This window comes from Amphibalanus amphitrite, unplaced genomic scaffold (genome assembly GCF_019059575.1).
Source record: "Amphibalanus amphitrite isolate SeventyFive unplaced genomic scaffold, NRLGWU_Aamphi_draft 000731F_arrow, whole genome shotgun sequence".
Lineage (NCBI taxonomy): Eukaryota > Metazoa > Arthropoda > Thecostraca > Balanomorpha > Balanidae > Amphibalanus > Amphibalanus amphitrite.
The window spans coordinates 523-14,732 of record NW_024882225.1 but is presented as its reverse complement, the minus strand read 5'-3'; the positions used below and the strand labels follow the sequence as shown (position 1 = coordinate 14,732).

The window sequence follows — 14,210 nt, the reverse complement described above, 5'->3', positions numbered from 1 at the left end:
ATATACTCAAATTTGGGAACATTATGATTATTTTTGTTGTAAAAAATCGGTTTCCCAAACATTTTTGAATAAAAACGAAGAATCGGAAAACCCAGATAACCACTTGTAGGACTTCATATTTGAGAATTATGTGTGCTATTACTTGGTTGAAATCGATGCCTTTATTTCAAAACTTCATGCCAATGCCGCCCAATCAGCCGGAGATGTGTGATGCTTTTGAGCTTCAATGACATAAATGCACCAATAAGGCGATGATGACCGCGACCTTTCACTTTGCTCTCTATTTGTTTTTGTGCTGTTTTTTATGTGTGTTTAAGTGTTTCTGGGGTGAGTTGTTCCGACGCAAAGTAGGCAGAGAGCGTTGGGGTAAAAACAGTTTCAAACACTTGTCACGCCGTTAATGCAGTTGCCAGCGCATCGTTACTCGGCATGCTACCGTCATTCTCACCCGGCACTGCGAATGGTAGGTAAGTGCTAAGTGTGCAATACTTTGAGATGTGTGCAATACATCGAGCTGTCATTGTATTGACATATTTTCCATGTGCTGTAACACTAATTGAATATGTTGTTTTGTGTGCTTTCTGGGTCAACTTCGCCTTATAAGATTTATTAAGCTGGACGTCTGATATTGTTCTTGATTATGGCTGATTGTAAGGGTACCGTGCCAGTTAATCACTTGGAACTGCCAGGTTCTTGTCAAGTAAACTAATGAGGCTAATATTTATTAGCTACCTGCCTGATTTTCCGAGAATATTATAAAAAGACAACTTTGCATGGTTTTGTTAGTCATAATTTTTCACGTCAGCTCTTAGTGACTAAGTATCTCGGCCCAACATTCAATTCATATTTCTGCAGTCACCACGTTGATGAATGTTGACATCGTCATTGTCCACCTCCCTTTTGTGGCTCATCAGGTGTGCCACATCCGACTGAAAGCGTCGACATGAAACACTCAATGGCCCTCTCAGTCCCGGGGGTCCTGACTGCACTACTATGGGCTCTTTGTGGTCAGTGGAAGGTGGAAGCCGACAGGAACCCTGCTCTTCAACTGGACAGGCTGGGGACGGTCTCTTCCCCTCAGCTGTTGGGGATGGGGACGGTCTCTGCTCCCCACCCAAATCATTGTACGCCTTACTGCCCAGCCGTCGCTCAGTCAGCTGCGGTAGAGCGCTACCTTCTCCACAAAGTCCGCCGCTGGGAGAAGGACCACGCCACGTTCCGAAGTCGCCAGGCGCTGGCTGATAGCTTCATAGACGTCACACTTTGCCAGTTACGTGACCTCTCACCTCTTTTAGTCAATACGTCCATGCTGAGGCTGGGAAGCGCCTATGAGGGGACCTACATCAGCCAGTCTGCTGACTTCGATGCCTTCCTGGAACTGGACGACTCGCTACTGGAGGGGTTCCAGTTAGAGCGTCACGAGGACGGCCACGTAGCGGCCCATCTGCTCCCAAACGTGTCACATGGGATGCTGTCGGAAGAGCTCCAGCAGCTCCTCACTGAAGATGGCTACCTGGATGCGCGCCGTGTCAAACGCTGGACACTGGACGGTCTGGCGCGGGCTGTGGAGCACGCAGCTGAAGAATTCCCAGAGCTGAGGGTAGCTGTGACAGAGCGGCAGAACGTGGTGGGTGCACAGCTGCGTTCGGAGGACGCGGTGGTCAGGGTGGATTTCTCAGCAATGATACGCACTCCGCTTGGTTGGCGCGCGCTGCGGCGGGAGGCACTCCGACCGTGTGGTGTAGAGCTGCGTCCTCGGGACCGGCCGGCACGCTGGCATCTGTTCAGCCGGCAGGACCTGAAGTCACCTCCTCCGACCGACGGCTCGGCGCGCTTGTTTGCGCCCGACCCGCTGGCGGTGGAGCAGGAGGTGCTGCAGCGCCTGCCGGCAGTCCGGCGGGCCACCCGACTGCTGAAGATGGTCGCCGCCGCGCGTCGCTGGGACATCAGGTTCTCGCTTCAGTCAGTGGTCCTCAAACGGGCGGCTCTGAAGGCATTTGCCGCCCTCTGTGACCAGGTTAGTTGTGTGAACTCAGAACTGCCGCTAGCGGCAAATGTCGCTGGTGACATTTCACACAGCGCTAGCGGCTAGCTGAACTGGGCACACTCAGCAAAATGGTTAAGGTCAGCATGCATATTACTTAACGTTTTATTGAGCTCATTAGTAATTTGTTAATTTGCATGCGGTATTTCGGCATGACTAAGAACCACGGGCCTCTCAAATAGCATGTGTCCTCTTTAGGAACATGTGCATTGTGCGCATTCTTACGTGTGACCTGAATATCATCAACGGCTCTCTAAACTTGCATCCTTGAGCGATCAAAATGATAGTTAATGTCTTCTCCCGTGAAACAAAAAACGTATGTCCTACGAACAGTTACTCTCGTATTAGGTCAAAAATACCAGGAGCCTCAAAAGTTGTTAAATTTGATAAATATTTGCCTTCTTGCCCACCAACAATATTTGGATCACCATTCTTCAGAAGCAGCTTCTGCAAAGCTGTGGCAACACCATCACTTAACCCTCGCCCCGTTGGGGGGGGGGGCAATTTGGCCACCTGTAGTTTTTCCTGAATAGCAAGAAAACGCCGCCAAATTTTCAGTACCTTCCTGGGCATCAATTTTACACCTTCATACAAAATTTCAAGTCTTAGATCACCTTAGGTCAGGAGTTATTGAGGTCAAACTGAGGTCATGTTCGAGCAAAAATGAGCAAAAACATGAAATCTTGAAATGCTCACAAAACCTACAGTTACCAAGCAATTTCAAAGTTCTTTATATGGTCATGTAGAGAAACAACGGCACTACCAAACTGCTATCTCGGATTTTCAAAACTTGGGGATTTCTACCAAAAATTAAAAAGGTTAATTTTTTAGCAAAGCGCAAAAAAAATCCCAAAAGTTTTTCGAATTAAAAGAAAACCGAATATGTGATAGTGCCTGCGCTGTTCTATCTACATACCAAATTTTAGATCGATACCTCCTTTTTTGGCCAAGTTATAGCGAAAAAAACTGTTCAAAATTGATCACGTCAAATTTTTAACTCTTTTTTTTGCAATTCTAGACCATGTAGCGTTAAACAGAGACCACCATTGAACTCTCCGTGACGAGCTGCATCGAATTGATACCCGTTTAAGCAAAAATATCAAATTTGAAAGTTGACTTAATTTGACCTGAACTTGACCTGACCTTCACCAGAACATAATGTTAACTGGCCCCAAAGGCTGCCTGACCCACATAATCGCATTTGGCATACAAAATGGACCATAAAACATGCATCACATGATATTTTCATATTGTGACCCTCAGTAACCTGACCTCTGTGAACTGACCTGTCACCTGGCATCAGTGACCTCAAATAGCAGAATATGTGTTTGACGAATCGATAACTTTCTATCGATCTATCGATCTCTATCGATAATTTTCAATGAAATACATTTTACTCGATTTTACAACGCATTTCTTGAAATGCCTGTAAACGGTGAAAATTCGACATTTGACCTGACCTGTGACGTCATCGGTTTGACCTAGGTCAATGAAATTAGGTCGCAAGGTAATTCCCTGTTGGGGCTATCCAACACAGTTTGCTGCTTGTCGCTATGTTGCGTGGTTCTCCTCGAGATCTTAGGGGAGGGCCAAATTGCCCCCCCCCCCTCCCAACAGGTCGCGTTGCTCGGCAGACCCCAATGGGGCGCGGGTCAACTGGTATATTCATTGGATAACATGTATCTATTTCTCCTAGTTGAGTGAGACCCTCAGCCCCGTACAGATGATGTTTTGTCCTCGCTTCCATCGTATAGTTTGTCAATCCCGACCGATGTTTCTGTGTCCGCAGCGTCGGTCCGCACCGACTCTGCTGTCCCTTGTCGTCTCATCGCTGGAGATCCTCCAGCGGTCCGTCCAGCGAGGGATGTTCAGCTGCTTCTGGATCGAAACTCCACTCAACAGACTTCTGGAAGGCCTCGCCGAAGATCAATCGAAGAAACTGCAGCTAGCAGCGGAGCTCAATGAATTGGCTCAGATATTCTCTGCTGCCAGGGTCGAAGACATTCGATTGCTGTTTCAGATGACATGTCAAAATAGTCCCTTTTGGAACCATATATAGAAGCACTTTTGATTAATTATTTGGTGTGTAATTGATTGTTTATGCTCTGATTTATACCTGTACAGCTCGCTGTATACGTGCGCTTTTGTGATTTTTTAACCTTCGAGCGATATCATCTGTGATCATTTCTACACAGGTCGGTAAGCTCAAAAATGATGTTCATTTTCCCATAGACCAAGAATCACTGACGGTCATCGAAATGAAACAAAGGCTGTCGGAATTATGAGACTTTCAAATGAGCATAATTTTATACCGGAGAGGATCTGTGGAACCATTTTCTTTTCCCACCATTTCGTAAGAAATCCGTTGCGAATATGAAGCCAACGCCACACGCATAGCTTCGGCTCTTCGTCTGGGGAAATTGACGCTTCTGGATATGCTGTTTGGGTTTCGGGAACAGATGATTGTCACTTGAAACCTGCTTGAAACTAGACTGGGCTGAATGGGGGTCTACGGCCCACATTCCGGCAGCTTCTTGGTCGTTTTATGTGTGCCTGCGCGGCATGGGTTTTATGACATAATGAAGATTGAAGAATTAATTTGGTGTCGTATAGTGTGCCCGAACGAACATTGCTGATGTCGATGCTCCTCCTATAATAAACCTGCTTTATTGTGGTGTAACTATTAACCGATCTGCCCAATAGAAATATTCACGGCCTGAGTTAACCTTGTCGATGCACCCCGCTTTTCTGCGCCATTAGAACTAGCGAGAGAAGCAGAGTCTTTCGTAAAATGGCAGGAATGTCTGAGTATGAGCGGCCGGCCACTGATATTCTTTCTTTTTCTTTTCTTTTTTTGCTATTTTACGAAGACTTCGCCTCGCTCGCTCACTCGTAACCAGATATACAGGTGTCGTGTTTCTTGTTTTTATATGCGTCGTATTATTTAACCCTCGCCCTGGCAGGGGGGGGGGGGTCGATGCGACCCCCCCCTAAGGTTTTTCGAAGATAGCGTAAAAACGGCGGCGCACAGCGCCGCCAAATTTGGCACAGCCTATGGGGCAACCTTTTTACATATGACCTGAAAATTTCAGGTCCGGGTGACCTTGGGTCAGGTCACCAGGTCAGAAAAACCGGTACAAGGTCATGGTCAAATTTCAATTTTCTTTTTGCACCTGTCCAACTCACAGTTTTGGACTGATTTCCTTCAAACTTTCAGGATGTGCTAAGTTCACCGAGTTGTATAACATATAGTTCGGGTTTTTGAGGTCACTGACCTGAGGTCAGTTAGAGGTCATTACGTCGTAATGTTAAGCCTATGGGAAAATACTAAATTCGGAAAATACTGGAGATATCCGCTTCGTTCTATCACTTTTGTGCTTTGAAACCACAGTACTTAACAGCAGGTCACTTGGTGCTGCTTTGTTTGGTGTACCTATCCATGGGTCAGGTCAAATGAGGTCAACTGAGGTCAAATGACGTTTTTGCCAATAACTTGGCACATAATGACGCTAGAGCTTAAAAAATGGTATCATTGCGTTCCTAGTGATCAGCCGAATCGATTGATATGCGATATGATGCAATTTGGTTAACTTGAACTTAATTTATTAATTTAAGTTCACTTAAACTTTAAGAAAAACTTTAAGTACACTTAAGCAGGCTAAAAAGTATATCATTCGACGCGCCTTGACGTGCTGAGTTCACTGGTGCTTTTCTTTTTGCGCTATCTTAATTAGATCAAAAGTTATAAGCGAAAAACTTTTGACCTGTTTTTAGCGAAATTTTTACATTTATACCCCCCAAAACCCCCCTAAATATTGACCTAGAGCAACCAAATTTGCACAGGAGCGAGAACTCCAGGGGGCCCACCTACCTACCAAATTTGGTGTTTCTAGGTGCCATAGGAGCCAATCACGAGGGGGGGTCGCATCGACCCCCCCCCCCCTGCCAGGCCGTGTTATGAAAAATGCCCTGCCAGGGCGAGGGTTAAAGCGTATTTTGAATGGTCAGATCTAAGAATTGACTTTCAATCAACGACATCATTGGAAACATGGGAATCGTGAGGCATCATTTATGCCGGGGTAAGATACACAATATCAGTTCAAATGAGGCATCCTATGATTCTGACAAAGAGGGAAGAGTTACAACATTTCCCAACCCCCAGCCCATTCCATCCCCTCTTCCGCCACGGCGTGGGTCAACCAAAAGACGTAACTAAATGACATGTAGGCATGCTGGCTTATGCATTGAGTTTTCTTCGAATTAGTACTAAAATACGACATTACAGACAATCGCGATGAGCAACAATAGCATTGCCATATTTACATAAGCTGACATGTTCATTGCTCATCCTATTCATTGACAGATGAAGTCCCATAATTTCATCAAACTTCTTCCATTGAACACTGGCTTATATTAGGTAGGTGACTCCTTGGACTTCCGGGTTACTTTGCGGCGCCGGTCACTGCTGCGCCAGTGTTCGCCCCGGTCGCGGCGAACCTGGTCGCCGGTGCCCCCGTGACGCAGTCGGTCGACCCCTCCGGTGACGCGTACGGCGTACGGCACCCCTCCTGTGACGCGTACGTACGGCACCCCTCTACCGGTGGTGCCGCCGGCACCGGACGTCTCTCGGTGCGACCAAACCCGTTCCGGACGCTCCTCGGCGAGGTTGGTGTCGAGCGGCGGCCTTACTTATTGCGGCCGGTCGGTGATCGCCGCCTCAGCTCCTGTCCTGGCCGGGAGTGCGGCTGGACGCAGTGCCCTCTCTCCCTCCTCCCTCCTCCCTCTCTGTCCTCTGTCTGCTGCGGCGCTGCTCTCCCCAGTGGGAGTTAGCTGATCACCTTCCTGTCTGTCCGTCGGTCTGTCCGATTGACAGACCGCGCGCACATCGCTGTGTGTTCGATATCTCGGCTGTCGTGTTCGACGTTTGTTGTGAGCTGTCGGATTTGTGTGCGCCAACCAAGCGGACATCATGCTGCTGATAGCTGGAACGTTGCTTCTGGTGACAGCTCAGGTAAGTACGATTGACTGATAGGTATGCTTTTTTACTGTCGAGAAGATAACGCTCGAATGGCTTACGGCACTCTCCAAATATCCCAAACAGTTACCCGTCTGACAATGTATAGGCTTACGAATATTGCTATCCAAAACTAAATACAATGGAGCTTTTAGAATGGTACTCTCAAGAAAATTAACAATTAATTCCCATATTAAATTATGGGAGAATTATTGCTAAATGCTTACAAGATGATAAGGCAGATCTAGAAGATCGGCATTCCAATCTGTTCATTCGATGTTGTTTGTGATCTAGTTTTCACGAAACTTGTGTAGCGACACATGAAGAGTATTTGCTATCTTTCCATGTCACGGCTTGTTCAATGTCATAATCTGCTACTGGACTCCCGTTTTGTGCTTCATGTTGGAACTTACCATCGGCTAGTCACATGCAGCAGATCAGAACTATACCGTTATAATATGTGCAGATAATAGTGCATGGCGTCTTTGATTAGCTTCAAAGGAACCGCACGATGGGAAAACGGAAGTGGGTGCATGAGGCAATCACAACATTGCTAGAGGAGCGCATGCAGTTCTGATAGTTTTGTCCTTTAATAGCTGATTAAGGAATGGTTGTTTTTTGAATATATGTTTTAGATGAAACCGGAATTTCATTTTTCATTATCGTCATAATTGCCTTATGATGTCAATTTCTACATTTTACGAGTTTTTTGTGACTTATTGCTTGGAAAGTATATATTTTTGTGCCCGTCATTTTTGCACGCTTCTTCACTTATTCTAAAGAATCTAACAATAGAACCGATGGATCGTTTATCCCCACCCGTCCTTGCAAACATTCAGCGTTCAACCTTGCGTGCTAAAGAGAATTGTGACTGACAGCTTTGATTGGCGTGGCGTTAACAGTTAATGTGATCAACAGTGAGTTCTGAGAAGATGTTTACCGGCCGCCAAAGGATTGGATACGACCTAGAAGATTGCGTGCTCATTAAGACTCTTAATTATCAAAAGAGAGAAATCAGTTCCAGCTCAGTCAGTGCCTGACTACTGCTCCCACAGATATTATTCTGGAAGTAGTGCACACCGTACGAAAGGGATTTATTTTGTGACGGAGAGATACCCGTGCTTACATAACTTCGGCGCGTTGTCCGGTTTCTATGCAAGTTGTCCGCTCCAGTATTTAACTCAGAAGCATCAGGCATTTTGGAAATCTCGTGAAAATATTAGGGCACATTCCAGCGGCGATTTCTCGCTGTGTCTGGACCCTGGGGTTTCCAACTTGGGTTTTAAAGTGAAGCGCACCATATAAAGGGGCGATGCTCCACTGCACTTCTTCCCAACCGAGCCAAGGGTCTTAGACCGTTGTCGGTGACACTTGAATGAATGAACAATCGATTTTTTTTTTGTCGTTCTTCGTTGTTGGGGTGGTGGAATATATTGACCTAACCTTTCTGATCACTTATCTTAGGTTAGAGTAGGTTGGCTAGGCTAGAGAAAACAAAGTGAAGCCAGAGATGAAGATTGCTTTCTGTGATTGTCAAAGCCTCCCATCAATTGATTATGTGTGGTAACGGAAAAATGCTGAAGTACGTGAAATTAGTTTTCAGTCTGGACGATACCATAGTGGCTTGACCTTTTAATGTACGAGGTCCATCTTTCCACCATATTGTAAAATTACATACAATAAATGTCGAAAAAGTCGTGCTAAATAATATTTCCACTTATTATGCTTTTTTAATGTCAGCGATGGCAGTGCGTTAGCCCACTGCCACAAGCAAAATGCTGTCAAGTTCTTCTAAGATTGGGAAAGTACTTGCATGCCAGATAAATCATGCATGTATTCTCTGGCGAGAATGCGTAAAACGTATATTTTATCCTGTCTTCTGAGGAAAGTTTTGTGAAGTTCAAAGCCACCATCATCTAGCCATTTACCCAAATTCCAGCAATCCTCTTCCGTGAGATTATAACGGGTCATTGACTGGGGCCCCCTGGGACAAAGGTTTCGTGGTGCAGGTCTCAGATCAGCCTGAGGTCAGTCATTCGGCGGCGGGCTGTCATTTCAGACCTGTCTGCCGGATTTGATGGATTACCTAAGCTATTCGATTAACCTGTCATTTTTACATTTGGTCGCGGTATTTGCATGTCTAATGAGTGCTAATGAGCGTACAAATGTCGACCTGTGTTTGAAGAGTATGTGCACTGTGGTGAATCCATGGATTCCTGAAAATAACAACTAATCCGGAACCGACAACGCAGCTATAAATCAGATGAGGTCCACACATGTCACAAGTCACAACCAACCAGTAATACCTGAGCTTTGCGGCACGCCGTCTCACTAAAAGGCTTATCAAAGTGCAAGACAAAAATTATTCCAACAGCTCACCAAAGGTCAAAGGGTGCATTCGGTACGACGCCTCGATGTTTTGAGGTCATGCACATCTCGCAGCTTAGAGTGGGCTTACTTGATTTCTGATTCAGTCAAGCTATGCTTTCTGAATATTGTGTAGGCTTATACTCGTATTTAAACTTCAGATTCTTACAGTGATTCGCACATTCTGTTGTTGAAGGCTCATCTTTTTATGAAAAAGGTCGATCAAAAACATTGGTTGTCGATCATTGTAGCTTTATGTTTACACTGTAACGTTAGCCTTACCAACAATGTTTTAACAAGATATTGTGTCAAACCAACAATAGCCACTCACGATGCATAGCTACTAATAACATTAATCCTTGCAATGCATATATATTGTCCTCGTCTGATAAACCGACGAGGGTGAATTCACGTAAAAGACTGCATTTGAGTGCAGGATTGAACGATCCGGAGACGTCTGAAATTAAATTCCTCAAGTTGTCATGCTGGATAAGTCGGGAAGATCCAGTAATGCAGTAATGTATGGTCATCCGGATTTCCATTGAACATGGAAACGAACTCAAGTAACTGGCAAGTAGCTGAAGCTGTTCATAACTGTAAAAAGTCCCGGCTACATGTGTTCATGGGCGTAGGAACGGCTGGAGCATTGTGGGTGCATGGGTGCAGAAATCCACAGCCATGGCCGGTGAAGCGGGGGGGGCGGGGAGTAGGGAGCGATACCCGAGCGAAGGCTCGTTACGAGCTTTGAGGGTTTGAGGGTGTAGGTATACGGCCTTGGTTGGTACCATGTCGAAAAGGTACCGACCGGGACCGATAAGTGCATTTGGAAGCAGGAAGCATTAACCCTCGCATGTGTAGGGGGGTCTGATGGACCACCTCTCTCTCTCTCTCTCTCTCTTTTCCCCATGGTTTTTCACAAATAGCTCGCGCAAAAAGCGGCCCATCGCGACGAAACTTTCAGTACCCTCGAGTTGATCAGTTTTACACCTACTCTGAAAATTTCATGAACCTGACCCAAAAGACCTTTGACCTGTGACCTGATTCTCGAGACCATGTTCGGCCGGAATCGCGATTTGGCGTACCTATGTCAGCTCACATCCTATCCGCGCGTTTCCAGTCTTTTTGTCATTGTAGACGTCCAAACATGTGAAATGATGTTCGTCCCATGCATCACGGTCGGTGTGAAGGTCACCTGAAGGTCAGGTCAGGTCATTGACTTTTGATGACCTCGGTTCACTTTTTCGAGTTTTACATGTTTTTAGGGCAGTTTTTCGGGCTGATTACGAATTTAGCATCCATTTGAACGTTTACGAAGTAGTTTTAGTGCCTTCGTAACATGCTACGACGCCGTCAGTGGTAGTTTACACCTACTATGGATAGCCGCTAGGACGCCTAATGGTTGACCTGACCCAATCTGGCCTAAATGCATGAAGAAATCCCCTGTGATCAAAACTAACATGATATTCGTGATCACATAATATTTGTGATCAGCACCCCGAAAAATCCGATAACAGCTTCACTTTACGCAGTTCTAGCAGGTCCCGATTTTCCGACTTTTGGAACGTTGACCTGACCTGGAAGGTCAACCAATGACCTAGGACCTTAAAATTGGGTATCATCGGCTTCCTCTCGTCACGGGCAACACCCTCGTTTTTTTCGCGAAGCTCTAGCTCGATCAGGGGCCGAACGGCAGGGGGTCCAACTGACCCCCTCCCCCTCCCCCTACGCATTAGAAGCTGGAAAACGCCGCACACATGCGAGGGTAGTGTCAATATTGACTACCGCAAAAAGTAAAAATGGCCAGCTTAGCCATTTTCGAAGACATCGGGCTAAAAATTTTGACAGTGGGTCATCGGTTCGGTATGTGTTCAATCACATGCTCCATTTCCCTTTTTTCTTCAGCACAAATGTAAGTTTTGAAGACAATCACAATAGCAAATGCTTCGAAAGATGGATAGTGGGCAACATATCCTGAATTTGCCGTGCTGCATGGGAAGTAGTGTTGATGAGAAAAGGGTTTTTTGGTTCAGATTATTGTGGGTGCAGAATACATTGTCTGCACCCACTGGAGAAATATTGTGGGTGCAGCTGCACCCTTGCACCCATGGTTCCTACGCTTATGCATGTGTTCATACCTTTTACGGCACCCCAGTCTGACCGATATGCATTACAGGTTCTCGATCCAGTTAGACCCATCCTGATCCCGTTCCACTTTCCACCTTGATCGAAATGACTGTTTGGGTCCTGATTTATCCCCCCACACCTGTTTGACTCATGTTGGCCTATTTACGACAATCCCTAACCCTATCTGACCTGTCCCCTAATGAGGACTTTTCCATTCTCCCCCAGTGGGTGGCCGGTAAGGAGCTGAGTATGACGGTCGAGGAGCGTCTCAGCCGGAACGGTGACCGGACACCACAGGAGCTCGTGTCGGAGCCGACCTTCCTCATCAACAATAACGAGCCAGGTGAGAGGAAGAGTGAGAGAGGGAGAGATGGAGAGAGGGAGGGGGAGGGAGAGAGAGAGAGAGGGAGAGAGAGAGGGAGAGACAGACAGACAGACAGACAGACAGACAGACAGACAGACAGACAGACAGACAGACAGACAGAGAGGGAGAGAGAGAGAGAGAGAGAGAGAGAGAGAGAGAGAGAGAGAGAGAGAGGAGAGAGAGAGAGAGAGAGACAGAGAGACAGAGACAGAGAGAGAGAGAGAGAGAGAGAGAGACAGAGAGACAGAGAGAGAGAGAGAGAGAGAGAGAGAGAGAGAGAGAGAGAGAGAGAGAGAGAGAGAGAGAGAGAGAGAGACGTGATAGACAGGGAAGGATGATGGAAGCTGTCGCTGGCTAAACTCGTTATCTAAAGTATTAGTGACTCAAAAATAAATACACGAAGCTCTGACGCAAACCCTTTTACGTGGAAGGAAATCATATTTCCAGGAAATATGACAATATTTTTATGGTCATGATGCATTATGTAATCTCTGATGATTCACTGAAAATCCATCCTCGTTTTTACAGCCGGTTCGTCTGGAAATTATATGCTAAACGACAACGTGCGAATGACTCTCCAATCGCCCGGCTACTTTTCTCCATACCGCGGTCTCATCTGGACATCATGGTCCTTCAGGGTAAGTCCTAATGAGCTGATGAGGACTTTTCAGCGGACAGAATCATCCTCTAATCATTAAAACTCGTAGAATTAATAATATTAGAATTAAAACAAAATCTTGAGAATGCCAATTACGATGATGGGTGTAAATCCATGGTAATCTGGAATATGTTATCTTTTTCACTGTTTTGCATTTCTTTTATTTGATGATGCAGCTTTCCAATGCTCTGGTAGCCTTAGTAATATTTACCACCAGTTTAACAAAAGCTTTATATTGTGCATTGTTATCCACTGCCTCATTTTTCTACTCTGTCCCCCAGTCGTGGAACTCTGTAAGTCCTACACCACAGCTCAGGTAACATCTCTTGCCCCCCCCCCCTTCCCCCAGCCGTGGAACTCTGGCCGCAGCCTGACCCTCAGCTGCGAGGACTTCACCCTGGGGCCGGGCGACTACGTGCAGCTCTCCCACGGCGGCGGCTGTACCCGCTTCTACGGCAGGTCCGGACCGTTCAGACGGCTAACGATGGCCGACCAGCAGGACAAACTGCTGGTGGAGCTGCGCACCAGCGGCCGCGGACGGGGCCGCATGCGCTGCGCCGTGCAGGCGTCCGGCCGCGGCGGCGGCGGCTTTGGAGGATCCAGCGGCGGATTCGGAGGTGGATCCAGTAGTGGAATCGGAGGTGGATCCAGTGGATTCGGAGGTGGATCCAGCACCGGGTTTGGCAGTGTACCCAGCGGATTTGGAAGTGGATCCAGCGGATTCGGTGGCGGACCCAGCAGCGGATTTGGAGGATCCTCGTCTCTTCCTGTGCGCATCAACGACCCAATCTGCGGGAAGAGCAACTACCAGCTGCGTATCGTCGGAGGATCTCCGGCACCGGAAAACTGCTATCCGTGGCTGGTGAGTGGGCCAAGTGTACTGTAAATTAACACCTTCCTAGTATTAACGTGAGAGAAACATGGAAAGAACATTAAATAACGTACATGAGTTGTCTGTTATACTGAGTTAACGAAGGTAATGAAGCACCACATTTTACTTGCACGACTCACTTTTCCTTTCAATCGATCATTATCCTTGATCTATACCCAATGTTTAGTTAATCCCTCTTGCACGTTTTTGGTTTGATTTTGTTCCCCTGGAAATGTCAGAGTGTCTCGTAAAGTGCAGGAGACCTTGACAGCTATCGTATTTTTGGGGTGATATCACCGGTGTCCTAATTCTGGACGAATGTCGAACCATCTCTCTGTGACGCTGACGTGATAAAGTAAGGTGTTTAAAGTAGGAAAAAAGAACCAAGACACTCCATAGCATAAATGTTAACGGTTTTTCGAGGGGCTACACGAACTGATTCAAGGAAATGGACATAGTTCTCTTGTCTTCAAGAGACAAAGGGAAGCAGGGAATGACCCTTAAGTTTCCTTTTTCTGATGATTTATCTCTCCTCAGTTGGGAATGTCGACTTCGAACGGAAACAGTCCCTTCTGTGGGGCGTCAATTATCAACGAGAAGTTCGCTCTGACGGCCGCCCACTGCGTCAAAGGGTAAGACTGAATGACAGGGATCGATATAGGCATGCCTTCTTAGTAGTATTTAAGTAGTATTTCGCAACATATGACCATGAGAGAGTTGTTTTGCTGACACTACCGGGTTCATGAAGAAGCAAATGAGCATCATCAA

At 46.5% G+C, this 14,210-nt stretch overlaps 1 protein-coding gene across 1 annotated transcript; it reads left to right on the top strand.

The window, feature by feature from the left end:
- Nucleotides 1-6,580: 6,580 nt before the first annotated feature.
- LOC122365331 (regulator of gene activity-like) lies at nucleotides 6,581-13,433 on the top strand (the record flags this gene model as incomplete). Its single annotated transcript, XM_043336467.1, has 4 exons — nucleotides 6,581-7,055; nucleotides 11,775-11,892; nucleotides 12,442-12,551; nucleotides 12,921-13,433. Coding segments are annotated over exons 1-4 (783 nt in total), but the record flags the coding sequence as incomplete, so codon positions are not given.
- Nucleotides 13,434-14,210: the final 777 nt, after the last annotated feature.